Raw genomic sequence first — 27797 nt, 5'->3', positions numbered from 1 at the left:
CTTTTAAATTAATAAAATTCCATTAAATTGAGTTTATATTAAAAACCCATGTCCCTCAGCGACCAACAAATGAAACAAAATAAATTAATTAAATGTATAGTGTGCATGAACATTGCCCAGAAAATATCAACTCAATTTAAATTACTAAAAGTTAAACATTTATTTTAATAAAAAAAATATTATATTTAAACAAAACAGTTTGAATAGCTCGGAAGGGATGCGAGCATGCGCAGAAATTTGTATTTTCGCGACACCGAGAGCGGCAAATCTGCTAGGGGTTGCGTTAGTTGGTTTACATCGATGCGAGGGTTCACTGAGGAGACACTTTTAAATTGTTATCGATGTTACGGAAATTTCGTTGTTAAATTTTTGTTTAAAAAATTTTTTTTTTTAAAAAACTTCTAGAAAAAAATTTTTAATTTAAACTTTTTAATTTTTAAATTGACTGCAAGTATTTGAATAATTTAATAAAAAGTTTCAGGAGTTGTAAATTGTAATAGCAACTTATTTTTAATTGGTAACAGAGTTCGCTTAGAATAAAAGTGATTAATTGATAAAATTATTCTCTAATTAGAAGTGATTTAAACGTGGAAAAGTTTCGGCCAGTAAAAGTGTGATGAAAGGATTAATTAACGTGTGAGTAACGTGATTAGCGATGACTTTTATAAAACAAAATTGTTTATTAGTGAAACAAGGCGACAGTGCAAGAGGATTTCAACAGTGTACACGCTCACTTCGTAATTAGAAAAATCAATAAGCCTCGGTTTTATTCATTCATTTTTTGTTTGTCAAGCCGACTAATTCACGAAATTTGTCTTTAAAAAGTGGAAATTTTATCGAATTATTTTTAGTTTTTTTCGATTTGGATTTTATCAGTGGAAATGAGGAAGCTGAAAGCCCTGCAATATTTTATTGCAATAGCAGTTTCTTTGGTGGACAAAAGCGCCGGAGGAAGTTGTAGGGCTGCGAAATTGTGCTGTCAAGGCCGCGACTCCGGCTGTGTTATACAGAAAGTATCTCCAAATGCCATTATCGAGAGTCCCAAAGATAAGCCTTGTTACTGCGATCATGCTTGTCTTAAATTAAATGACTGCTGTAGCGACTTTCGGGAAACTTGTAGTGGTGAGTTTCTATAGATTTAATAATTTATAAGAAAATTTACATTTTTAAATTGAACTATTCATTTTTAATCGAATATTTAATTATTAAATAATGGATTTTAATTTTATTTTCTTTTATTTTAATTTTCAATTGTAAATTTTTGAAATACCCGCAGGGTTATTGAACAAATTTATTAATGGTCTAGAATAATTGAAATTATATAAAATGGTTGATTGGATGATGTATCAATAATGTGTTGTTTGAATCAGAATTTATACACGGAAAAAAAATTAACTTTAATCAAGAGAAAAATTTTTGGATCAAAAATTTTTGAAAAGTTTTATTGTCTTGAATCAAGACGAAAAATCCTTGAATTTATTTTTTTTTCAATTTATTTAAAGAGTTGAATTGAAATTTTGCTTTATTAAATAATGACTTTTGTTAAATTGCACTGTAATTTTTTAACTATTGACGTTTTTAAAGATATTAGCTCATCATGAGGTTACACTCATCAAGAGCTTTCATTTGAGTACCCACATGTATTTTTGATATATTTTTCATATATACCTATATATAATATATATTTTAAAGATATAAGCTCATCCTGATGTTACACTCATCAAGACCTTTCATTTGAGCACCCACATGTATTTTTGATATATTTTTCATATATACATATATATAATATATATAAATATATGAAAAATTGATGTGGGTACTCAAATGAAAGGTCTTGATGAGTGTAATGTCGGGATGAGCTTATATTTTTTTTTTTAAAATATCAATAAGTCACAAGATATTTGTTATATTGCACTGTACTTTCTTAACTATTGACCTTTTTAAAGATATAAGTTCATCCTGATGTTACACTCATCAAGAGCTTTCATTTGAGTACCCACATGCATTTTTGATATATTTTTTATATATACATATATGTAATATATATAAATATATAAAAAATTGACGTGAGTACTCAAATTAAAGCTATCGATGAGTGTAACATAGGGATGAGCTTATATCTTTAAAAATATCAATAGTTCACGAGATATAAGGTAATTCCTTAATTATGTATCTAGAGATAGAGCATTTTTTAATCCAGCCTAAATACTTATCATCATAAATTGACTATCAGTAAGAATGATATGAAACCTTGGAAAGGCACAACTTCAAGTCAAGACCTTTCTAATGATACCAAATTTAACCATAAAAACCCATTTTATCACTTAAAAACACTGGCCACTAAATTTTACTTATTCTGTTAATAATATAGATAAGTACGTATGATAATTAACAAATTTTTTCAAAATAAGTTTAATTTTCAATTAAGTAAATTTTACTTAAACCAAGGAAAATTTCTTAGGTAAAGAATTTTTTTACTCAAATCAAAAAGATGAAGTTCTTTAAAATTTATTTATTTATTTATTTGTAAAGAAACTCCCTCCGCAATTTACAAGAATATTTTACATTTTCAAGTGTAGAATGTTTAATAATGTTTATATACAGTAAAATTATTTACTAAATTTTTTTTTCTGCGTAAAGGAATATTTGAAACATATGTTACATATATAAGTCGGAATAAATTGTTGTGGACAAAAAATTCAACACAATTTTTCAGAAAAATAAATAAATGTAGGAAATTATCCTTATATTGCAACTGGACCCTTTGCGAAATTTGAAAAATAAACAAGTTTCTCTAGACCTTCCACTCAATCTCCGAGATTACTAATGACGTTTTAACTCATCCGACATCCCACATTCCATAAAAATTTTCCAGCATGTGTAAAGTGTACTGTTCAGAAAAGTAAGCCTCTTTTGGTATGAATGCGAATAAGCAGAGCCGCGCTTGAATTTATGGACGTATATGTATCAGGACGCAGAACACTTTAAAATATAGCGAGGTAGATATGGAGCGTCGTTGATCCTGTGGCGGTGTATATCTTCGATATATGTGTTCCAAACGGTCTTCCACTTTATCCTTTCCACTCATATGTCTTTTTACTGCACCCGCCGTCCTCTTTTTAAAGTATCTCCACTCCTGTGTTATGTAGTACAGGTGTGGGTGTAAAAAGAAGTAGAGCTCTTCTCTATACACACAGCTTTATAAATAAATCCCCAGACGACAAGTCTTCGGAGACGAGGACTTGGGGTTGGTTTCTTTTACCACCCGGAAAATTTCAGATGCCGCAAGAATGAGGCTGGGAAAAAAAATACAGACCGCTTTCTCTATCTATTCTCTCTTTCTCTGTGAGAGTTTAACCAGATGGGTCTTCATTTATAGTAAAATATCTCCCTTTAATGTTTGATACATAAACGGATTTTGATTTTTGTGTTTTATCGATCTGATCTGTCGTAAATCCAGATCCGATTTATTGTAAACATTTTTTTGTATTTAAAAAGACAACACAAGCGTTGTCAAAATTCTCTCGATTCGATTTATCATAAATTTTGCACTCGTAAATCTTTGAATGTATGTGTCAATGATAATCCGTTATTTATTGTATTTTGTATTTATTTGAGCGACGGATTTTTTAATGATCAATGATTTACGCAAAATTTTGTCCCAATTTGGAAGTTTACTCAATATTCATCATTGTTTACACACGGAAAAAAATAAACTGTAATAAATAATAGTCGATTTATAATAACTTATTATAAATCGACTTATTAATAAGTACTTATTATTAATTATTAATAAGTAATGATCTACTGGAAAAAATAATAATTTCAAACAGTAAAATAGTAATTTTAACAATCACTTTATAATATTTATCATCTAAATGCTACAATTTATTATTTACATGGAAAAAATACTATTTCAAACAGTAATATTTGCTTTGTAAATATCGGAAATGTTAAATTATATTAATTAAGTATTTTGACTTTGATATTTATTTTGTACCTAAAAAATGATCTTATGATATGTAAAAAATATAAACTACAGTTACTAAATTTCTATACAAACAACGTCAATATTTACAAAGTAAAATGGTAAATTTTAAACGCAACGCTAAAAATCAAACTATAATTATTGATTGGCTTGGAGTGGTGAAATATATATTTTAAGAGTAGAATTTTTCTGTTTCAAATGTTAAATTTTCCGAGTGTAAGACCTTTGCCTTCTCCTCATAGTATAAACTATATATTGAAACGGCAATTTTTACTGTTTGAAACTGTAATTTTTTAAGATGAGAGAGTCGTTATTTACTATAGCGACACACGGAAAAAAGTAAACTATAATAAATAATAGTCGGTGTATAATAAGTAATGATCAACTGGAAAAAATTGGAATTTCAAACAGTAAAATCGTGATTTTAACAATATAATATTTATCATCTAAATGCTACAATTTATTATTTACATGGAAGAAAATACTATTTCAAACAGTAATATTTGCTTTGTGAATATCGGAAATGTTAAATTATATTAATTAAGTATTTTGACTTTGATATTTATTTTGTACCTAAAAAATGATCTTATGATATGTAAAAAATATAAACTACAGTTACTAAATTTCTATACAAACAACGTCAATATTTACAAAGTAAAATGGTAAATTTTAAACGCAACGCTAAAAATCAAACTATAATTATTGATTTGCTTGGACTGGTAAAATATTTTAAGAGTAGAATTTTTACTGTTTCAAATGTTAAATTTTCCGAGTGTCAGACCTTTGCCTTCTCCTCATAGTATAAACTATATATTGAAACGGCAATTTTTACTGTTTGAAACTGTAATTTTTTAAGATGAGAGAGTCGTTATTTACTATAGTGACACATGGAAAAAAGTAAACTATAATAAATAATAGTCGGTGTATAATAAGTAATGATCAACTGGAAAAAATTGGAATTTCAAACAGTAAAATCGTGATTTTAACAATATAATATTTATCATTTAAATGCTACAATTTATTATTTACATGGAAGAAAATACTATTTCAAACAGTAATATTTGCTTTGTGAATATCGGAAATGTTAAATTATATTAATTAAGTATTTTGACTTTGATATTTATTTTGTACCTAAAAAATGATCTTATGATATGTAAAAAATATAAACTACAGTTACTAAATTTCTATACAAACAACGTCAATATTTACAAAGTAAAATGGTAAATTTTAAACGCAACGCTAAAAATCAAACTACAATTATTGATTGGCTTGGAGTGGTAAAATATATATTTAAGAGTAGAATTTTTATTGTTTCAAATGTTTAATTCTCCGAGCGTGAGACCTCCCCCTTTTCCTCATAGTATAGACTTTATATTGAAACGGCAATTTTCATTGTTTGAAACTGTAATTTTTTAAGATAAGAGAGTCGTTATTTACTATAGTGACAGCTACTAATCACATTTCCGATATTAAATTATAAATAGTGGCTTTTACACTTTTTACATTAAGTTTTGTAACATTTACATTTGTGCCAGCCCGATGTCCGCAGTTTACTTTTTTCCGTACAGTATTTATCATTGTTTACAGAAAAATATTAATGAATTTTGGAGATAGGCAACATGTGTATGACGTCTACTCGACAGTGAGTTTTAATTATGGAAAATGATGGATTGTCATGTTTTTCCGCCGCTCAATAAATGGTTTATCAATTGGCTGGTTTTTTGCACAATCAATTTACTCGTCAATTTTTTACGAAGTTGTAAAAAGCTTTTTAATGTCACTTTTATGAGTTTATATAAAAAGTTTTTTTTTTATTGTAAATGTTAACATTTATTTTTATAAAAACTTTTTCATTATTTTAAAATAAGTAAAATGATGATTGATTTATTGGAAAAATTACTTTGTTCTTTAAGCCCTTTTCTTGATAGAAAAAAATAAATTTAATAAAAATACAATAAAGTTACGAAAGAAATAATTTTGACGTTTGTCATAATGAAAGTTTGCGATAGTAACTTACACGCTGGTAAATTCATAAAAGTCAACGTCAGACACATAACTTTGTCGTAATGGGAAATATTGCATTTGATGTAATAACTTCTTTGACGAATAACACGATTACAGTCAAAATTCTGAGGACAAACTTTCATCCAACTCCTCATCCTAACTATGTAATTATGTAACTATGTATATAACCTTAGCTACTCTAGATTCAATAGTTAATTTAATACCCAAAACTGGCTTTTACCTCATTACTCATTATCAAATTGCTAAATTAACTTTACCGACTACAACTTATTATTTATTTTATAAGGTACACATTTAATTATATATACACTGAGAAAATTTAATTTAATGAAGAAAAAAATTCTTGAACCAAAAAATATTTAAGAATTTTTCTACTCAAATTAAAAAAATTAAATTCTTCAAAATTATTTACTTAATTCAAATAAATTTTTTTCTGCGTATCCCCCATGAAAAAAAAATATATTTCGTAATATATAAACAATATATAAATATATAAAAAATATGTATAGTAAATATATTTTTAATAACTAAATTTTGGCCGATTTTCATATATATTTTATACATTTTAAATATGTTTTAGATATATTCAAAATATATCTTAAGATACATAAAAATACATAGCTAAAAATATAAAAAAAATAAATTTTGAATGTATCTAAAATATATTTAAAATATATAAAATATATATATGAAAATCGGCCAAAAGTTAGTTATTAAAAATATATTTATTATACATATTTTTTATAGATTTTTAATATATTTAAAATATATTTTTTATATATTCCGAAATATATTTTTTTTATATTTTTTTTTCATGGGGGTATAATTCGGGTCTCATGAATTATCCCGTAAAATAATAAATCTTCATGATTTAGTTCCGGATTTTAGCTTTTTCAAGTTGCCTAATCTTATAATCTCCGACAGATTTCCATCGATTGAGTGAAATATTTTTAATTAACAACACTCTTACATCTTTTCTGTCGCCTCGGCTTAACTTCAACATCGGGCGTCAATCTCGGGAAATCCTTTTGAGGAGTTGCGCTCAAAAGCTTTAACCCGACGCCATCGATCAGACGATCAGTCTTTTCGACAGGAGCTGGCTTGCGAAAGACACTCGAGAAATAAAAGGAAGGAAAACCAATGAGTACTCCGAGTACTGAGGGGAGGTGAAAACACTTCTCCTGCTTTTTTTATACTTTTTTACTTAACACGTGGCAATCCCCTATCAATTGATTCCAGACTGGGAAAATTAAAAAAACCGACTTTAAATTTTTCATATTTTTTACAAAAAGTTATCGCCGAGAAATAAAAGATAGCTTTTAAAATCTAATACAAAAAGTTAATTAAAAATTAATTTTGTTATTTTATCATTGCAAAATTTAAATTATTATTATTATTGATTTTTTTAGAGTTTATTTTCGAAATAATAATTTATCGTTAATGCAAATGACTTTTGGGATGGAGGCTTAATTTAATTTCAATATTTTATGTGTTTGTTTAAGCTCTGATTTAATAGTTAATATATTACTTTGTAATGTTATGGATGAAAATTTACATTTTCGATGCTTGCTAGAAGCTACGGTGGATAGTAAATAATAATAACAACAACATATATGCACAGTGGATTAAAAGCGTTCCTAAATGAGTCCCCCAGCTATATTTATAGTTAAAATAAATTATGTATATTTTAGAAATTAACATTTACTAATTTATGCTTTTACTAAAAACTAGTAACTTTGCAGTCACTATGTAACTGCCGTGATTTGTGATTATAAATAAATAAAATTTTGCTTTATTAAATAATGACTTTTGTTAAATTGCATTGTACTTTTTTAACTATTGACGGATTTAAAGATATAAGCTCATCCTGATGTTACACTCATCAAGAGCTTTTATCTGAGTACCCACATGCATTTTTGATATATTTTTCATATATACCTATATATAATATATATTTTAAAAATATAAGCTCATCCTGAGGTTACATTCATCAAGAGCTTTCATTAGAGTACCCACATGCATTTTGATATATTTTTCATATATACATATATATAATATATATAAATATATGAAAAATTGATGTGGGTACTCAAATGAAAGGTCTCGATGAGTGTAATGTCGGGGTGAGCTTATATCTTTAAAAATGTCAATATTTCACGAGATTCAAGGTCATTTCTTAATTATTTTTGTTAAATTGCACTGTACTTTCTTGACTATTGACATTTTTAAAGATTTAAGCTCATCCCGATGTTGCACTCATCAAGAGCTTTCATTTGAGTACCCACATGCATTTTGATATATTTTTCATATATACATATATATAATATATATAAATATATGAAAAATTGATGTGGGTACTCAAATGAAAGGTCTCGATGAGTGTAATGTCGGAGTGAGCTTATATATTTAAAAATATTGATAGTTCACGAGATACAAGGTCATTTCTTAATTATTTTTGTTAAATTGCACTGTACTTTCTTAACTATTGACGTTTTTAAAGATATAAGCTCATCCCGATGTTGCACTCATCAAGAGCTTTCATTTGAGTACCCACATGCATTTTGATATATTTTTCATATATACATATATATAATATATATAAATATATGAAAAATTGATGTGGGTACTCAAATGAAAGGTCTCGATGAGTGTAACATCGGGATGAGCTTATATCTTTAAAAATGTCAATATTTCACAAGATTCAAGGTCATTTCTTAATTATCTATCTAGAGATAGAGAATTTTTGAACGCAGCCTAAATACTTATCATAATAAATTGACTATCGGTGAGAATGATATGAAACCTTGAAAAGGCACAAATTCAAGTCAAGGCCTTTGTAATGACACTAAATTTCACTAAAAAAGCCGATTTTATCATATGACTATCCTGAAAACAAAATTTTTCTTATTCTCTTAATAATATAGATAATTTATTGAATTTTTTCAGTAATCGATTGTGAAGTTAGTGAATGGGGAACATGGTCAGCTTGTGACAACTTGTGTGGAGTCGGTATTCAAACAAGAATACGCGTCGTCACCAAGTCTAAACAAAATGGCGGTAAACATTGTCCGCAATTAGAGCAATCTAGGGTATGTCAAGAACACGTCGGATGTCGGCATTCAGAAAGGGATTTATTGTATAAAACCAGTGAGTTTACTTTTTACAACCCTTTATTTTCTGCTTACATATTTTAATATTCACTCCATTATTTTTATAACACGAATTTATTTTTATAAAAAAAATTCAACATTGAATAAATAATTAATTTAGTCTGAAACAAAAGACCGCGGGCTCTACTAATTTTTATAATTATTAAATTAATAATTAATTAAAATTTTAGATGAGAGTAACGTTAATTTAATAATAATTAATAGAACACGTCTTCTTTTGTTAATTTCAGACGTGACTCTGCTCACGACATGGCAAGAGATGAATCCCGAGCTAAATGAAACAATCGCGACGAAACAAGGGTAAGTTTTATCTTGTATATTAATTTATATCAATATACATATGTGACAGTAATATCTTGAGTCGTGATTTTAAATGATATAAGTTCAACAACGGAAAATTATATTTGTATACGTCTGAGAGAAACTAAAAAGCCATAGCTCCAAGTTGAGGATCAAATATTTTCTTCCTTAGCAATTTTATATTGTATATGTAAGATATATATGTATGTATGTATGTATGTATGAATGCCATATTATATAGATCCAACTGTGTCGAGGTACGTCTATACCCAGAATTTCAATGTATAGAAATGATTGCAGAGTAATTTTGCGAAAGGAAATTGCACGAATGCGAGGCAGTGATCCTGGCGCCAAATATGTTAGACATTTGTAGTTATATAACATTAGAATTTCACTGGATAAAATTCACTTTGATAATATTAATCTTGAGTTTAGCTTTGGCATGTATTAAAATTTAAATTTATTTGCGCGTGTACGACGGGGTTATGTAAATTATGCACTGAGTATACAATGCTGCATTATTTAAAATCTTTTCTTTACTTCTTTTTTTTTTAATCATATAATAATAATAATAATAATAATAATAATAATAATAATAATAATAATAATAATAATAATAATTTTAATAATAATAATAATAATAATAATTTTAATAATAATAATAATAATAATAATTTTAATATTTTTTTTCTAAAGACTGGTATATAATATTTTTTTTTTTTTTATAGATATTTTTCTGACGTAAGTTATTGAAAAATTTTCAATTTTATTGACTATCCAGTCTAATACAACAATTTTTTCTCTAATTTTTCATATTGTTATCCTGTGTTTTCCTCCAGGCATGAACAATTTATTTTCAATTCATATCCGAGACAGTGTCTCGGATAGCTTAACAGGTAGAGCCTTTGGCGCGTAACCAAAAGATCCAGGTTCGAGTCCTGGTCTGGGCCATCCGAATTATTTTTTCAGTCAAATTTATCTTTAATGACAAATTTAGATATGAATTGAAAATAAAAAGTTTGGAAAATCCAAATGAGCATGCCTTAAGCGCTTATGTCATACATAAATTATTTAGATCATAACAAAAATTATTCGTTTTTAATTTGAATTTTCCCGCGAGTAGTATTATCCCCTCTGTAGGTCGAACTAAAGAAAAATTTTAACAGATGATAAAACACTTATATTGTTGGTAAACCCAGTTATCTGCGTGAATTGTTCATTGAAGATACGGATATAAGAAGATCAGAAAGATTAGCAATAAAGAAAAACAACATTAACTTTAAAATGCCAAATTTTTGTACAACTTATTATGAGACTTCTTTTGTTGTTACTGCAATTCGTCTCTGGGAAGAGCTGCCAAATGAAATAATAAATGCAACTAGTCTTGAAGCATTTAAGAATAGGTTATTTGACTACTTGTTTAAATTAGATATCTAAATTATTGTACACTAATACTAAGTAAATCATTATAAATACAATGATAGTTATTCATCATTTAAGACTTAAGATTATTAGAAAATTTTATAAAATAATTAAAAAATATAAATTGTTAATAACAAATTAGGGTATTGTAATTTTAATTTTGTGAGTAAGCTCAGACGTTGTCTTAAATTATTATCTCAGTTAAATCATAATATAAATTTACAAATAAAGAATTAAAACTCAATAAATCAATACTGAAATAATAATAATACTTCAGTACTAAAATAAGTAATTAAACTAATAATGTATATTTTTATTGTGCTGTATATTATTAAATATGTAATTTTGTATTTGCCATTCGGCCATTATAGCCTTGGCATAAAAATAAATAAATAAATAAAATAAATATATTAGTAATCATACCATCATGTATGTATAGTTTCTGCTTGTTTATAATTATTTCAATTCTGTTTATGAAAAATAATATATATGGCTGCCGAAATCGCAGAAAAAGTCACCGAACTGACAATCGAAAAAAATTAACTGTATCTAAACGGAATTATTTTGACACGCAATTTTCACAAGGGTTTTCATAAACTTCCTCAGGAATAAAACAAAAAAAAATTAAATCGTGAAAGTGATTTTTGACAAAGTTGTGGTGTTATCAAGCCCATAGCTCTCGTGAATACCACGCTCTTATTCATTTAATTCATCAGAAAAACGAGTTTTTTCTGAGAAATCTTATTTAATCGATAAGAAAATTTTTTTAACGTATTTTGTAGTTACTATTATTTATTTCAATATGCTTTTTATCCATAATTTTTTTCGTTTAAATTATGAAAATCACGTTTTAATCGAAATCACGATTTTTAGGCGAGAGTAGAGCATACCTGCGCGCTTCGCGCTTGAGGCATGCAATTGTTTATGCCTGGAGGAAAATACAGGCTAACAATATGAAAAATTGGAGAAAAAATTGTTGTATTAGACTGGATAGCCAATAAAACTGAAAATTTTTCAATGACTTACGTCAGAAAATTATCTATAAAAAAAAAATAATAATAATAATAATAATAAAGAGAATAATTGATTAAAGTAAAAAATAAAGTTGTAAAAATGTAAACTTTTTATTTTCGCAAAGAGATTTATTTCTTAAAGAAAAAAAAAATTGGCTCGAATCCAGAATGACAAAACTTATCAACGTTCTTTTCAATGAAATTTTATTTCAATGAAAATGTTGCCCGGTGTAATTATAATTGAAATAATTTCTATTGGAATAACTGGAATAAAACGAGTTTTATGGAGGAGTTTTTCTCGCGGTTATTAACTATAGTTTAATTTCTTAAAGATTATTATTATTATTTCTGAAGATAATTTGGTGGTTGTAGTTTAGTATTGTTCTGAGGTCCAACAAATTAGATACTCAATTACAAAGTTGGTTGAGTATTGCGTCCCTCGAGAAGCTCTGATCATGATATAACGGCATAAACGAGTAATACAATATCTAATAGCTATAGAACAGTCTTAGGTAATAGTGATCACGATCATGATCACTTTTCCGACCTCAATTAAACAAGTTTATTCTCTTGGAGTAAATTAGCTTGTACTTGGTGATATATTATTAAGTACTATGTTAATTTACCAACTTTTAGGTGTATAGAGATTCGGGTAGTTTACTAAGCTAATTTACTAGCTGAGTCCTACGGTTTTTTGTCCCATGCAGGGAAGTTTGTATAGTTCAACGGATTAAATCATACTTACCTACATAGAAAAAAAAATTCACTTCAATCAAAAAAATAACTTTGAAAAAATTTATCTTCTTAAAAAATTTTTAAACTAAGAAATTTTTATTGGTGTAAATAAATTTTACTTGATTCAATAATTTTTCGTCTTGATTCAAGACAATTAAATTCTTAAAAAATATTTTTTTGGTTCAATAATTTTTCTTTGGATTTAAATAAAATTTTTTTTTTAGTATAATTATATTTACTTTTTTTTAACAACATTAATAATTGTACACGGCCTTAATTCATCTCTTTTTCTTTTCTTTTTTTTTTTTATTATTAGTTATTAACTACTTTGTTAATTTAAATTAATTAAATTTTGAAATTTTGATTTATATATACAGTAAAAAATTTTGCGTCATTGCGTCAAAAAATTTTGTATTAAAAATTTTTATGTTAAATATTTAACCCTTTTTCTGTTTTTATTTAACACGAAAATTTTTAACACTGTTTTTTGACGTAATGCCGCAAAATTTTTTACTATGCATATTTTTACTTAAGAAGCTATTTTGTTATCGACCGCGCAGCCAAATTTTTGTCCAGCGAATTTTGGTACAAACTTAAATAAAATTTTTTCTATTTCGTGAAGGGTTCAGAATGTCATTTAACACCTAATCAGTAAAAAATTTTAATAAAAAAAAAAATAGAAAAAATTATATAAGTATTGTAAAAAACTGCATAACTGCTTGGCTCATAGAGTTCTACACCATTTTTTCATGTATTTCTGCTACATAACATTTTTTGCTAAAAAAAAAAATTATTGATCGGATAGTTTCAATTGCAAAATACAAATTAAACACAAAACATTGCAAATTTTTATTGAGAAATATCTCAAAAGTACTGGACGAAAATAAAAATGGTAAAATTATCAATAGAATCATTATGATAAAAAAAAACACAGCCAGTCTTTGGTTTTAATTATTGAAATAGATGTTAAGTTTTCACTCTGTCAAAATTTTCAACTTTGTACACCGAAAAAATTAAACTGTAATATTCACTCGGATTCCGGTTAATTTTTATAGTTTCAAACAGTAAAGCGGACATCGGGGTGGCAAAAATATAAATATTACAGAACTTAATGTAGAAAGTATAAAAGCCGCAATTTATAATTTAATATCCAAAATAAGTGATTAGTAGCTGTCACTATAGTAAATAACGACTGTTTCATCTTAAAAAATTACAGTTTCAAACAGTAAAAATTGTCATTTCAATATATAGTCGATATTATGAGGAGAAGGGGAACTCAGATGAAAGAGAAGGGGGTCTCACTCTAGGAGAATTTAACGTTTGAAACAGTAAAAATTATACTTTTAAAATATACATTTTATCAGTCCGAACAAGTCAATAATTACAGTTTGATTTTTAGCGTTGCATTTAAAATTTACCATTTTACTTTGTAAATATTGACGTTGCTTGTATTAGAAATTTACTAACTTTATTTCATACTTTTTACATATTATAAGATCATTTTTTAGGTACTAAATGATAAATATCAAAGTCTGTATTCTTAATTATTATACTTTAACATTTTAGACATTTACATAGCGAATATTACTGTTTGAAATAGTATTTTCTTCCATGTAAAGAGTAAATTGTAACGTTTAAATTGTAAATATTATAAAGTAAATAGTAAAATCACGATTTTACTGTTTGAAATGGTAATTTTTAGCAGTTGATCATTACTTATTATAACGACTCTCTCATCTTAAGAAATTACAGTTTCAAACAGTAAAAATTGCCGCTTCAATATATAGTTTATACTATGAGGAGAAGGCGAAGATCTTACACTCGGAAAATTTAACAATTGAAACAGAAAAATTCTACTCTTAAAATATATATTTTACCACTCCAAGCCAATCAATAATTATAGTTTGATTTTTAGCGTTGCGTTTAAAATTTACCATTTTACTTTGTAAATATTGACGTTGTTTGTATAGAAATTTAGTAACTGTAGTTTATATTTTTTACATATCATAAGATCATTTTTTAGGTACGAAATGATAAATATCAAAGTCAAAATTCAATTATTATACTTCAAAATTTTCGACTCACATAGCGAATATTACTGTTTGAAATAGTATTTTCTTCCATGTAAAGATTAAATTGTAACGTTTAAATTGTAAATATTATAAAGTGAATAGTAAAATCACGATTTTACTGTTTGAAATGGTACACTGATAGAAGGATTTGTTTATAGTTAAAAATATTTGTTAATATTTAACAAATCATTTATTAGAGACCATTTTTTAGTCCTTAAAAAATATTTCTTAGTATTTAAAAAGATTTATTAATATTTAATAAATTAATATTAGATTTATTAAATACAAACAAATCATTTTAAATACTAAGAAATATTTGTTTAATACTAAAAAGTGGTCTCTAATAAATGATTTGTTAACTATTAACAAATCTTTTTTAATACAAATAAATCCTTCTATCAGTGTAATTTTTAGCAGTTGATCATTACTTATTATAACGACTCTCTCATCTTAAAAAATTACAGTTTCAAACAGTAAAAATTGCCGTTTCAATATATAGTCCATATTATGAGGAGAAAGGGAAGGTCTCACACTCGGAGAATTTAACATTTGAAACAGTAAAAATTCTACTCTTAAAATATTTTACCAGTCCAAGCAAATCAATAATTATAGTTTGATTTTTAGCGTTGCGTTTAAAATTTACCATTTTACTTTGTAAATATTGACGTTGCTTGTATTAGAAATTTACTAATTTTATTTCATACTTTTTACATATTATAAGATCATTTTTTAGGTACGAAATGATAAATATCAAAGTCTGCATTCTTAATTATTATACTTTAACATTTTAGACATTTACATAGCGAATATTACTGTTTGAAATAGTATTTTCTTCCATGTAAAGAGTAAATTGTAACGTTTAAATTGTAAATATTATAAAGTAAATAGTAAAATCACGATTTTACTGTTTGAAATGGTAATTTTTAGCAGTTGATCATTACTTATTATAACGACTCTCTCATCTTAAAAATTACAGTTTCAAACAGTAAAAATTGCCGTTTCAATATATAGTCCATATTATGAGGAGAAAGGGAAGGTCTCACACTCGGAGAATTTAACATTTGAAACAGTAAAAATTCTACTCTTAAAATATTTTACCAGTCCAAGCAAATCAATAATTATAGTTTGATTTTTAGCGTTGCGTTTAAAATTTACCATTTTACTTTGTAAATATTGACGTTGCTTGTATTAGAAATTTACTAATTTTATTTCATACTTTTTACATATTATAAGATCATTTTTTAGGTACGAAATGATAAATATCAAAGTCTGCATTCTTAATTATTATACTTTAACATTTTCGATTTTCACATAGCGAATATTACTGTTTGAAATAGTATTTTTTCCATGTAAATTATAAATTGTAGCATTTAAATAATAAATATTATAAAGTGATTGTTAAAATCACGATTTTACTGTTTGAAATGATAATTTTTAGCAGTTGATCATTACTTATTATAAATCGACTGTTATTTATTACAGTTTACTTTTTTCCGTGTGCATATTGAGCAACTCTGTTATTGGCCCTTTGGGCTGTTGGGTTTTAATAAAGGCAAAATAATTAAATAAATAAATAAATTACTATTTAGTAAGTTGTTATAAATAAATATCACTATTATGGAACAATAATAAATATTTAAAATTTAACTGTGTATAGAATAATATGTCTATACAGATGATTACTCAATAGGTTTGCCAGCTAAGCGGTATCCACAATACTCGACGTCTCAACGTGTCGTGTATTTTGTGTCGAAGAGTGAAACTCGAACGACAAAGCGGCAGGTACGGTTGAATTATTGACTTCTCTCCTCGGAGAAAAAAGCGCTCGCATGTCACGTTCAACTACTGATCTATATCGCAGACAAAAGGATATTGTTTTCCAACAAAAGCAATAAAATCCAGACATTACCGTTTTCTTTGGAGTTTAACAATGTATTTTAAAAAATTCAAATTCAAAGCAAAGTTATATTTCACTAAAACGGAACTTTTGATGGCTCGTTGCTCCGCAAAAAACCGAATAACTCCCTCCACAGCATCAATTCATTTTTAAGCGACACAAAAAGGCTCTTTTTGCGGAGCAATTAAATGTATACTCGCTCATTGATGCAAAGTGTTTAACTTAAATTAAACGTTTTATTTTTGTATTTTTACAGAACGTGCTCGGCTTTTACCGTAATTTGGGCGTCCAGGGCTTGCAGCAAGGACTTTCCAGGCGTTACACTTGGTAGGTTTGATAAATATCTATAGGTGGCACAGTAGAACGCCCGGGTTTTAAGCTCTGATGGAAAAAAATAGACGCATAGAGGAACTAGTGGGTAGAGTATAGAGTAAAATAGAGTATAAAGAATAAAGTAAAAGTAAAAAAGTCGAGTTTGATCATGAGAAAAAAAATCTCTTGGAATATGAGAGTGCACTAGGGGCTAGGGATGCACAGGAGAGGTTGTTTGTCGTGCGAGGCATCTCTTCCAATCTCGAAAGACTTGTCGAGTCTTCAGGTCAACGAGGCTCCTTCCTTATTCCGGGGCGTCCTAAAGTCCCCTTATGCATTATTTTTTCTCCATCTTTACTTTATTTATTTTTATTTTTTTTCTTGCCAAGTTTGCTTTTTCCCACCTACAGAAAATCTCGCACGAGTATCTTTATTTTGGTATCATTTCGCGTCCTGGATAGTTAAATCCACTCACTTCTTTTTATAAGTGGGCTAATTGCTAATTAACACTTGTGACATGCTTTCGTTTGTTTGAACAAGCCCCAAAAATAAATTTATTTTTTTTTTTGACTGTTTTTAAAAATTCCTTAAGAGCGGCTGCCCAATTCCAAAACACAGTAACTAACATAGAAAAATTTTTTTCAATTTTTCTTCTTAAAAAAAAAGTTTGCCCACCGAATTGATGAAAAATTTGATTTATGAGTCGAAAATATTTTAATATAAATATTTTTAAGAAAAAATACTTGAAATTGAGGTCTAAAAGTTATAAAAAATGCAGCAATACTACACGGAAAAAAGAAAACTCGAAAATTTAAATTATAAAATGTAAAATCGGTCCCGTCGTAATCAAAACTAGAAAAATTACAGTTTGAAATAACATTTTTCTAAATTCAATTTTTTAATTTAATATTCAGAGCTTGCAATGTAAATATTACATTTTACAATGTAATTCTTATAAAATCTGTAATAATTACAATCTGAAACTGTAATTTTTCCAGTTTTCATCACGAAGCGCCACGTTGCATTATATACTGTAATTTTTCGAGTTTTCTTTTTTCCGTGTAGAAAAAATCAGATATAAAAATTTTGCAGTTACTGTTTTAAAATTGGGCAGCCGAGAGGGTATTCTCGTTTAGAAATTCGAAAAAATCGATTTTTTTTGCATATTTTAATAATACAACCTTACGTGTTGTATATCAATAATTAGACGGTCAAAAATTTTTTTTAAGCTCACAACAAATACATCAAAAGACTGTCATTTTTTTGGAAGTTTTTTAACTAAAAAACTGCTACAAAACTGCAGAGAGCGTAAGCACTCAATGTTAAATATCCAATTTTTAATTGAATTTATCTCGTGTTATAGGCGGTTAATCGATTTCAAATTTTTAGGGTAATTGTATCACCATGTCTTTAATAAGTATACAAAAATTTAGAATTTTTTGACGCTATGCCATAACCACGGCAACTACCTTAAGCGCGTTTTTCTCGGAATTACACAGAAAAAAAAATTTACTTGAATCAAGTAAATAATTTTGAAGAATTTCATCTTCTTGATTTGAGTAGAAAAATCCTTAAACTAATAAATTTTTCTTGACTTAAGTAAATCTTACTTGATTCAATAATTTTTCGTCTTAATTCAAGACAATGAAACTCTTCAAAATTATTTTCTTGGCTCAAGAATTTTCATCTTGATTCAGGTAAAATTTTTTTTCAGTGTAATTTTTTAAAACCAGTGTACACGATATCTCAAGTTCTACACAACCGATTCACTTGAAATTTTACACAGAGTTTCTTTATACATTGTAGTATCGCACTACGGAGCGTTTTTAAATAAAAAAATTTTTTTCAAATTTTTAAAAAATTACGAACCGCAGAAAAACAAGGTAAAAAAAAACATGTGTTTCAAACCTTCGCCATTTTGTGAAAAATTTTTTTTTCTTTAAAACATCTCGTAGTGCGATAGCTAAATCCTTCCTTTTTAAGGATTATTAATTGTTTTTCATTTCTGGTCACTGGAAGAATTGATATCCTGCACACCAGGATGTGCCATTTTTTCATCAGTCCCCACTGCAGTTTTTTGAGATTTGATTTTTTTTTTAATTTCATGAATCTTTTGTACTCTTTAAATATCAATAAAAAAATGGATGGTAAAAATATTTGTTGTTTTTGTTTTTAATTGCTACCGAAAAAATACCTAAATTTCGGGCTTCTAGACGAGAATACCCCCTTAAATTTAAAATTTACTCAACAGAGCTTTTGACAAAAATTAAATTTATTCGATTAAAATAAAAAACATATTCTGGACAAAAGCTGTTGTGAAAACAAATTGGATTAGACGGTAGCTAATCCCGGGACGAGTATACGGGACCCACTAGGTAATTTTAGTTTGCGTTTTTATGTTTTCCGTAAGTAAAAGTGCCGTTGGATGCTAACAAAGTCATTTACATCCCGAGTTTTTCGTGTCCTCACACTGTTACGTAGATTTTACAAGAGGGTTTTAATTCAAGCAAAACATTGCCGACTTTCATCACACACACTGGCCTTCCCCTTTTAGCAGTTAAAACTTGTTTTCTCGACTCTACTATAAGTCTTTCTTTATTTATTTTTGTTTGCGTTTAAGTATTTTTCTCATTTTTCCCTTCTCCCTTTTTCCTTTTTATTTAATTATACTTTTTAATTTTTTAGCGTTTTTTCCTAACGGACTCGCGAGGGTGATAAAATAAAAGACAGCTTTACGACGGGTGCTTATCAACCAGTGGGTTTTGCGTGCATGTCTACGCTCGACATAATTGCGCGTGACAGCATGGAACCCACACACAGCCTTATCTGTAACTTATGCTTCAATTATGTTTTATGACTCTCTGCACACCTGGGTTTCAGTTTTAAACTCACCCCCTTTGTATATATTACCTGTTGTATTCGCAATCCTCAGATTAGTTGACAGCCTTGTCGAGATATCATCGCAAATTCCAATATCTACATTTTGCATACATCACACATCCGCGGCTTTGTTTTTTTAATTAAAAAATCTTGTTTAGATATCACCAATGTATTTTTAAAAAAAGTTTGGAAAATCCACGCCTCATAATCTCATTTTTAGCAATAAAATTGATTAAAATAAAATATAAAAATATTATAATGAAATCTATAGATACACTGATGGAAGGATTTAGTTCTATTTAATAAATTTAGTAACAGATACTAAATGATTTAGTAACAAACCTTTCATTACCAAATATTTAGTAATAGGCACTAAATTATTTATTAAAGCCCATTTAGTTCCACCAAATAAATATTTAGCAATATTTAACAAATAATTTTATTTGTTAGTACTCAATAAATCGTTTATTAGTATCAAAGAAATTAATTTTTTAACTAATTTTAGCGTGTAGCCTAACTCTTTAACTTAAAATAAATAAAAATAATTAAAATAAATAATTTTAAGTAAAAATATAAGGTATTATAAAGAAAAGAATCTCGTTAAATTATATTTTTTTGTTTGAGACATTTATAAAATTAAAAATTAAACAAGTTTTTAACATATCAATAATGGACAAATTGAAAAATGTTAACTAAACTCCACTGAGAAAAGACATAAATAGAAGTCATTTATTGGGAGTATGTGTGTTTTCAAAAGGAAGATAAATCTCCCAAAATCGAGCTTAATAAAATAATCTAAGTCAGTGAATAGGTTATGTATCACATAAGCATTGGAATTAAAGCATAGCCATCTACCGACAATACTTGCCAAAGAAATATTTAGTACCTGTTACTAAATATTATTTGGTGGAAATAAATATTTATTTCCATGTAATAAGGCTTTGTTCATATAAAGAAATCATTTATTAAACTGTAACAAATAATATTGATGGGTACAAAATATTTGTTTCTCCCAAATAAATTAATAAAAATTTTGTTACTAAATCCACAGATTCGGTAGAATCTGGCGCCAAGTTCCGTTCAAATCTGCTGTAAATGGAGCGCCAGACTACCGACTATGTTTACTGTAAGCAGAACGGTATTTTGAGGTTGCAAAATTTTATTTAATTCTACCGTACTTTTTTTTCTTAAATTGTATATTATAACAGTAATTCATACTTTATTTGACTGTTATTAATTAATTATATTCTTATAACAATTTATCTAATTGAAATCATTAAATTTAATCAGCACAAACTATAGCAACGCAAAAATTTCGATCCTGACTTTTTTCGATGGGCAAAGTGATCTGCCACAGACTAAATAATTCGAGAATGCATAGTAATCCTTCATTAGATGGGAAACTACAGTTAAAAAAAAATATTTCACAGCTTGCATCTACACCCGCCAGGGTGCGCTGGAATTATTTTTACATAAACTGTAGTTTCAAGGGGATAGTTTGCTATAAAAAATGCAACCAACGCGAGATTTAAGTTGGTACCAATTGTAAATTTTTATTATAATTACAAAAAATACTAAAATCCGAACAAAAACAGTTTCACTGTAAAAAATCGCGCCAAGTCCACATTCATAAGACTATTAGAAAAAAAAATTTGTTTTTTTCTTTACAAAAATATATAAAATTAAAAAATTAAAAAATCCAAGTAACCGATATGATTGTTTATGATTTTCGGAAATTAAAAAAAATTGTGTTATAAATTTAAAAATTAAGAAAAAAATTTTGGAACGTACTTGGTGTGCGTCATTGTGTATTTAAATTTTTTTAAAATCCTAGTAAATAGATTTTACGAATTTCATTAAAAGTAAAATATTTTGCAACCGCGCACACTAAATACGTTCCAAATTTTTTTTTTAATTTTTAAATTTGTAACAAAATTTTTTTTAATTTCCGAAAATCATAAACAATCATATCGGTTACTTGGATTTTTTAATTTTTTTATTTTATATATTTTTGTAAAGAAAAAAACAAATTTTTTTTTCTAATAGTCTTATGAATGTGGACTTGGCGCGATTTTTTACAGTGAAACTGTTTTTGTTCGGATTAGTTTAATACTCCGTACTAAATCCTTCTATCAGTGTAGATATACAAAAAAATCCACAGTCATACATTAGTTTTTTATGAATAATAATTTAACGACAGTGAATTGAACGCTCATATTAATTGAGAAAGTCCTAAGTGTGTCGGTACGATCATTTTTTTGACCAATTTCCCTGTCACATACACCCATTCATACAAGGACGTCCAGAAAAGATTATTTTTAATGTAATTATTTATTATGTTAAACAAAAAAATTGTTATTGAAATCTATTTTATGTGCCTGACAAATTATTTTACTTGATTTTAGTACACTCATATGAGAACCTGTAAGTGCGATATAAATAAAAAAAAAATCAATTTCAGTTTCGAAAAAATTGCTTTTTTTGAAATGTCGAGAGTAGAGCACTACCTCAACGCTTCGCTTATGAGGCGTGCAAAAAGAATATTATTTTTTTTAGTAATTGCTTCATAACAATTAATTTATTATTACATAGGTGGATTAATATTGGTGTTTATTACTACCCAGTTTTACAATTCTTCCTACGTTTATTGAGTTTCCTACGGCATGTTATAAGTAATAACCATTACTTTAAAGCCCAGAATAAAATGCATCGTGATGAAAATACTTAAATACGTGATAAATAATAGAACTTACGACACAGCTATTGTTAATATTATTATTTATATGCTTTATTATAATTCTAACATTTATTTTTTTCTGCAACAAACATTATTATTGTTTGTTGCGATATTGTAAATTCTAGTAGCTTGCAAGTTTTTAAAAAAAAAGTTTTCAATTATTTATTGAATCTTGATAATTAAAACGTCTAATAAATAACAAATTTAAGTCTAATACATTAAAGATTGAAGGTTAAAAATTAAGATTAAAATAAGTGCAATTCACAGAATTATTATCTGAATTGATAACATTAAAATTCTATATTTAAAATTTTTATTTTTCTATATTAGTTTCCAAATTAAATTTGATTTTACCTTGTCTATATACAAATTATTTGAATAAATTTTTATGCAATGTTATGTACTCTATGTTATGTACTCACAAAAATTATTTTCTTGTAAAATCTGTATATACTCTGTAATAGAATCGCCATTTGGCCTGTGCCTTGGCATCAATAAACAAAATCTAAATCTAAATTATTATTATTATTATTTTATAGATATTTTCTGACGTAAGTCATTAAATTTTCAATTTATTGGCTATCCAGTCTAATACAACAATTTTTTTTTCTAATTTATAAAACCAGTCTTTAGAACAAATAAATATTAAAATTATTATTATTATTATTATTATTATTATTATTATTATTATTATTATTATTATTTAAAATTATAATAATGCATAAAAACTTCATTCAGAATAACTTTACTAATAAGTAATAACTTTTTTTTTATTTGAAGAGCAAAAAATAAATAATTATTGAAATGAAATATTTTTATCTATATTGTAAATATTTAACACTTGAAGAATTTGCAATTCAATTCGCTTCGATGAGTGTACTAGAAATATTAATAAAATATACACTCGGTCTTTTTGTGGGCAGCAAAAATTTCCAATAAATAACCTTTGATTCATTTTTATTCCAATTATTATTATTGTCCGGTTTATATTTTTCCGATTCATTTGTTCAATAATATTTTATTAGTTTTTTCGGCAAAATTATTGGGGCTCATTGCATTCCAGAAAAGCTATAATTGTATTATTGCAATACTTCTATAAAAATTTTTTATAAATTTTTCAAAAAGCGTATTCATTATTTATTTACTTATAAATCTTTTTTGCAGTCCTTTTGGCAAAATGATTTGCGCTTATTGCATCGCGAAGCCATAATTTGATTAGCCGTGTTTGCGATAGCTGCAGGTGCACCTGTGATCCGCGTAAGCCCCGTCTAATTGCAGGCTGCTTGAAGCAACACCGAGAAAAGTTTACGACCTCAAGTTATATACACAATCTCGGGTACATTTCTCTCGCGTGTGCTACTCCTTCATTCGATAATTACGCCGTACAGTAACGATCTTTAATTTTTTTTTCGCTCATTAACTCTATTTCCCCTCCCCCCTTCTTCTTCAGCGCCCAAAGTAATTGCAAATAAAATTAGCTGTTTAGTTTTGGTTTTATTTTATTTTGTACAACGTTTCATCATTCACAAATGCTTGATAAACTTTTTTCCACCCGGAAACTGTTTCATTTGATGTTTTATTTGTGATTTTGCCGCTAGATGAAATTTTTTTTTCAAATATGGTTTCTGTGAAATTAAAGCTTGTCTAAAAAAATTAAACGATGTAGAATATAAAATAAAAAATAATTAATGTTAAAAAAAGAGAGAATATTGATAATAAAATTTTATTTTCTGGGTAATTTATGCAATTAATTTAAAAACCAGCAAATGATGAATTTTGTTAAATTGTACTGTACTTTCTTAAATATTGACGTTTTTAAAGATATAAGCTCATCCCGCTGTTACACTCATCAAGAGCTTTCATTTGAGTACCCACATGCATTTTCATATATTTTTCATATATACATATATGTAATACATATAAATATATGAAAAATTGATGTGGGTACTCAAATGAAAGGTCTCAATGAGTGTAATGCTGGGGTGAGCTTATATCTTTAAAAATATCAATAGTTTACGAGATACAAGTCATTTTTTAATTATGTATCTAGAGATAGAGGTAGAGAATTAAGAAATGACTTTGTATCTTATAAACTATTGACGATTTTAAAGATATAAGCTCATCCCGCTGTTACACTCATCAAGAGCTTTCATTTGAGTACCCACATGCATTTTCATATATTTTTCATATATACATATATGTAATACATATAAATATATGAAAAATTGATGTGGGTACTCAAATGAAAGGTCTCAATGAGTGTAATGCTGGGGTGAGCTTATATCTTTAAAAATATCAATAGTTTACGAGATACAAGTCATTTTTTAATTATGTATCTAGAGATAGAGGTAGAGAATTAAGAAATGACTTTGTATCTTATAAACTATTGACGATTTTAAAGATATAAGCTCATCCCGCTGTTACACTCATCAAGAGCTTTCATTTGAGTACCCACATGTATTTTTAATAAATTTTTCATATATACATATATGTTATACATATAAATATATGAAAAATTGATGTGGGTACTCAAATGAAAGGTCTCAATGAGTGTAATGTTGGAGTGAGCTTATATCTTTAAAAATGTCAACATTATACAAGATATTTGTTAAATTGCACTGTACTTTTTTAACTATTGACGATTTTAAAGATATAAGCTCATCCCACTGTTACACTCATCAAGAGCTTTCATTTGAGTACCCACATGCATTTTCATATATTTTTCATATATACATATATGTAATACATATAAATATATGAAAAATTGATGTGGGTACTCAAATGAAAGGTCTCAATGAGTGTAATGTTGGGGTGAGCTTATATCTCTAAAAATATCAATAGTTTACGAGATACAAGTCATTTCTTAATTATGTATCTAGAGATAGAGGTAGAGAATTAAGAAATGACTTTGTATCTTATAAACTATTGACGATTTTAAAGATATAAGCTCATCCCGCTGTTACACTCATCAAGAGCTTTCATTTGAGTACCCACATGCATTTTCATATATTTTTCATATATACATATATGTAATACATATAAATATATGAAAAATTGATGTGGGTACTCAAATGAAAGGTCTCAATGAGTGTAATGTTGGAGTGAGCTTATATCTTTAAAAATGTCAACATTATACAAGATATTTGTTAAATTGCACTGTACTTTTTTAACTATTGACGATTTTAAAGATATAAGCTCATCCCACTGTTACACTCATCAAGAGCTTTCATTTGAGTACCCACATGCATTTTTATATATTTTTCATATATACATATATATAATATATATAAATATATGAAAAATTGATGTGGGTACTCAAATGAAAGGTCCCAATGAGTATAACATCAAGATGAGCCTTTATCTTTAAAAACGTCAATAATTCACAAGGTACAAGGTCATTCTTAATTATGTATCTAGAAATAGAGTATTTTCGAATGCAGCCTAAATACTTATCATAATAAATTGACTATTGGTGAGAATGATATGAAACCATGAAAAGGCACGACACCAGGTCGAGACTTTTCCAACGATACCTAATATAACCATAAAAACCCATTTTATCATATAAATACACTGGCCACAAAATTTTGCTTATTCTCTTAATAATATAGATGGTTAATTTATAAATTAAAATTTTACAATAAAAATATTCTTAGAAAGTCTGGAAAATATTCTTATTTTTCTAAGTTTGTATAATAAAACTATTTCTAATCTCCACGGTGAAAAATAATTAAAATATAAAAAAATACGCGTCATATCAATTAAAATAACCCAGCCTTGCATGCATATTATTCATAATATATTATAAAACAAACAATATAAAATATATATTTTTTTACAAGTAATAAGTACATTTATATTTTTATTTTCAGGAGCACAAATTTGTGTCATGTGTCATAGTGAGTCAGAGAGCGTAAGCTGTCAAAATAACCAGGATCCATTGGGACCTACCGGAATCGGCAGGTGGAAAATAATAACATCAGAATCTGCGCGGTGTCACGGAAAATGGATCACCAGCGCGAATAATATCGAGCAGTTTGATGTCAATGAGTGCAAAGAAGCAACGTCTTTCGTGTATGTTTAAGATCAAAAACAACCCTACCGTCCATTTTACTAAAATTTCAATTAAAAATAATTGATATTAATTACCGAAACAGGTACAATGGATTGGCGCTTAGTCTGTAAATAAATTAGTCAGTAATGATAGTATTCAATAAATAATTAATAAAGTAAACTATAATTATAATTATGGTACTAATAATAATAAATAATAAATAATAAATTCATTCAATATTTGGGATATTTAATAAAAATGTGATTATCAACAAAATTAATGGATTAATTAATCCCCAATATTTTTCTTATTGTTAGCAGAATATAATAACTTTAAATTAATAAACGTATGTGTATAATTGTATAGACGAGAGTACAGCCCGCAGATATATTCCTGATATGATACATTATATTATATTATATATTGTACTGTAATGTAATGTAATATGTAAGTGAAATAATGAAAATGGAACGGCAATGACATATCAAATATCACGTAAAGAATTAAAAATAATGTGAGTCGGGCATGATCGATGACCGGCTCTGATTGTCTGTACCATCTAATGCATAAATAAAAATTCATAAAAATTATTTTCCTATTTATGAAAACATTTATTTTATCTTTCCCGCTTTTATTTATTGTTTTTGATAATTCTTTTTGAATAAATCTTATCCAGCGTTTATTGAGGCTTTTGCGGTAAACCGCGGGTTTTTAATAAATTATCAGTACGCGGTTATCAGGACAATGCCCTGTAGCGTAAAATTTTAATATTTTTTCGATAAATTTTCTATTATTTTTTATTTTTTATGTAATGAATTGGATTAAATTATAGTGAGCTGGTAGAAATATATTTTCATTAATCAAAACTAGCAATCTTGCAGTCACTATGTGACTGCCGTTACTTGTGAACCATAAATAAATAAAATAAATTTTGCTTTATAAAATTACTTTTGTTAAATTGCATTGTACTTTCTTAACTGTTGGCGTTTTTAAAGATACAAGCTCATTCCGATGTTACACTCATCAAGAGCTTTCATTTGAGTACCCACGTGCATTTTTCATATATTTCTCATATATACATATATATAATATATATTTTAAATATATAAGCTCATCCCGATGTTACACTCATCAAGAGCTTTCATTTGAGTACCCACATGCATTTTTATATATTTTTCATATACACACATAT

The 27797-nt window shown here is 27.0% G+C and overlaps 1 protein-coding gene across 1 annotated transcript; it reads left to right on the top strand.

Moving 5' to 3' along the window:
* The first annotated feature begins 297 nt into the window (after positions 1-297).
* LOC123261498 (somatomedin-B and thrombospondin type-1 domain-containing protein-like) lies at positions 298-27195 on the top strand. The gene is made up of 5 exons (XM_044723109.1): positions 298-1122; positions 8960-9160; positions 9414-9483; positions 16879-16949; positions 26424-27195. Exons 1-5 carry the CDS (start codon positions 882-884, stop codon positions 26633-26635), a joined length of 795 nt encoding a protein of 264 aa, XP_044579044.1. The 5' UTR covers positions 298-881; the 3' UTR covers positions 26636-27195.
* Positions 27196-27797: the final 602 nt, after the last annotated feature.

The sequence above is a fragment of the Cotesia glomerata genome, linkage group LG3, assembly GCF_020080835.1.
Source record: "Cotesia glomerata isolate CgM1 linkage group LG3, MPM_Cglom_v2.3, whole genome shotgun sequence".
NCBI classification, from domain to species: domain Eukaryota; kingdom Metazoa; phylum Arthropoda; class Insecta; order Hymenoptera; family Braconidae; genus Cotesia; species Cotesia glomerata.
Note: the sequence above shows the minus strand (reverse complement) of the source record. Positions and strands in the feature narration are given on the sequence as shown.

Excerpts from the sequence above, each read along its gene's own strand:
- LOC123261498 (XM_044723109.1), top strand. The coding sequence starts at position 882 with ATGAGGAAGCTGAAAGCCCTGCAATATTTTATTGCAATAGCAGTTTCT. Across the intron at positions 1,123-8,959 it reads CTTTCGGGAAACTTGTAGTG|TAATCGATTGTGAAGTTAGT; the intron begins GTGAGTTTCTAT and ends GAATTTTTTCAG. Across the intron at positions 16,950-26,423 it reads CTTTCCAGGCGTTACACTTG|GAGCACAAATTTGTGTCATG; the intron begins GTAGGTTTGATA and ends TTTTATTTTCAG.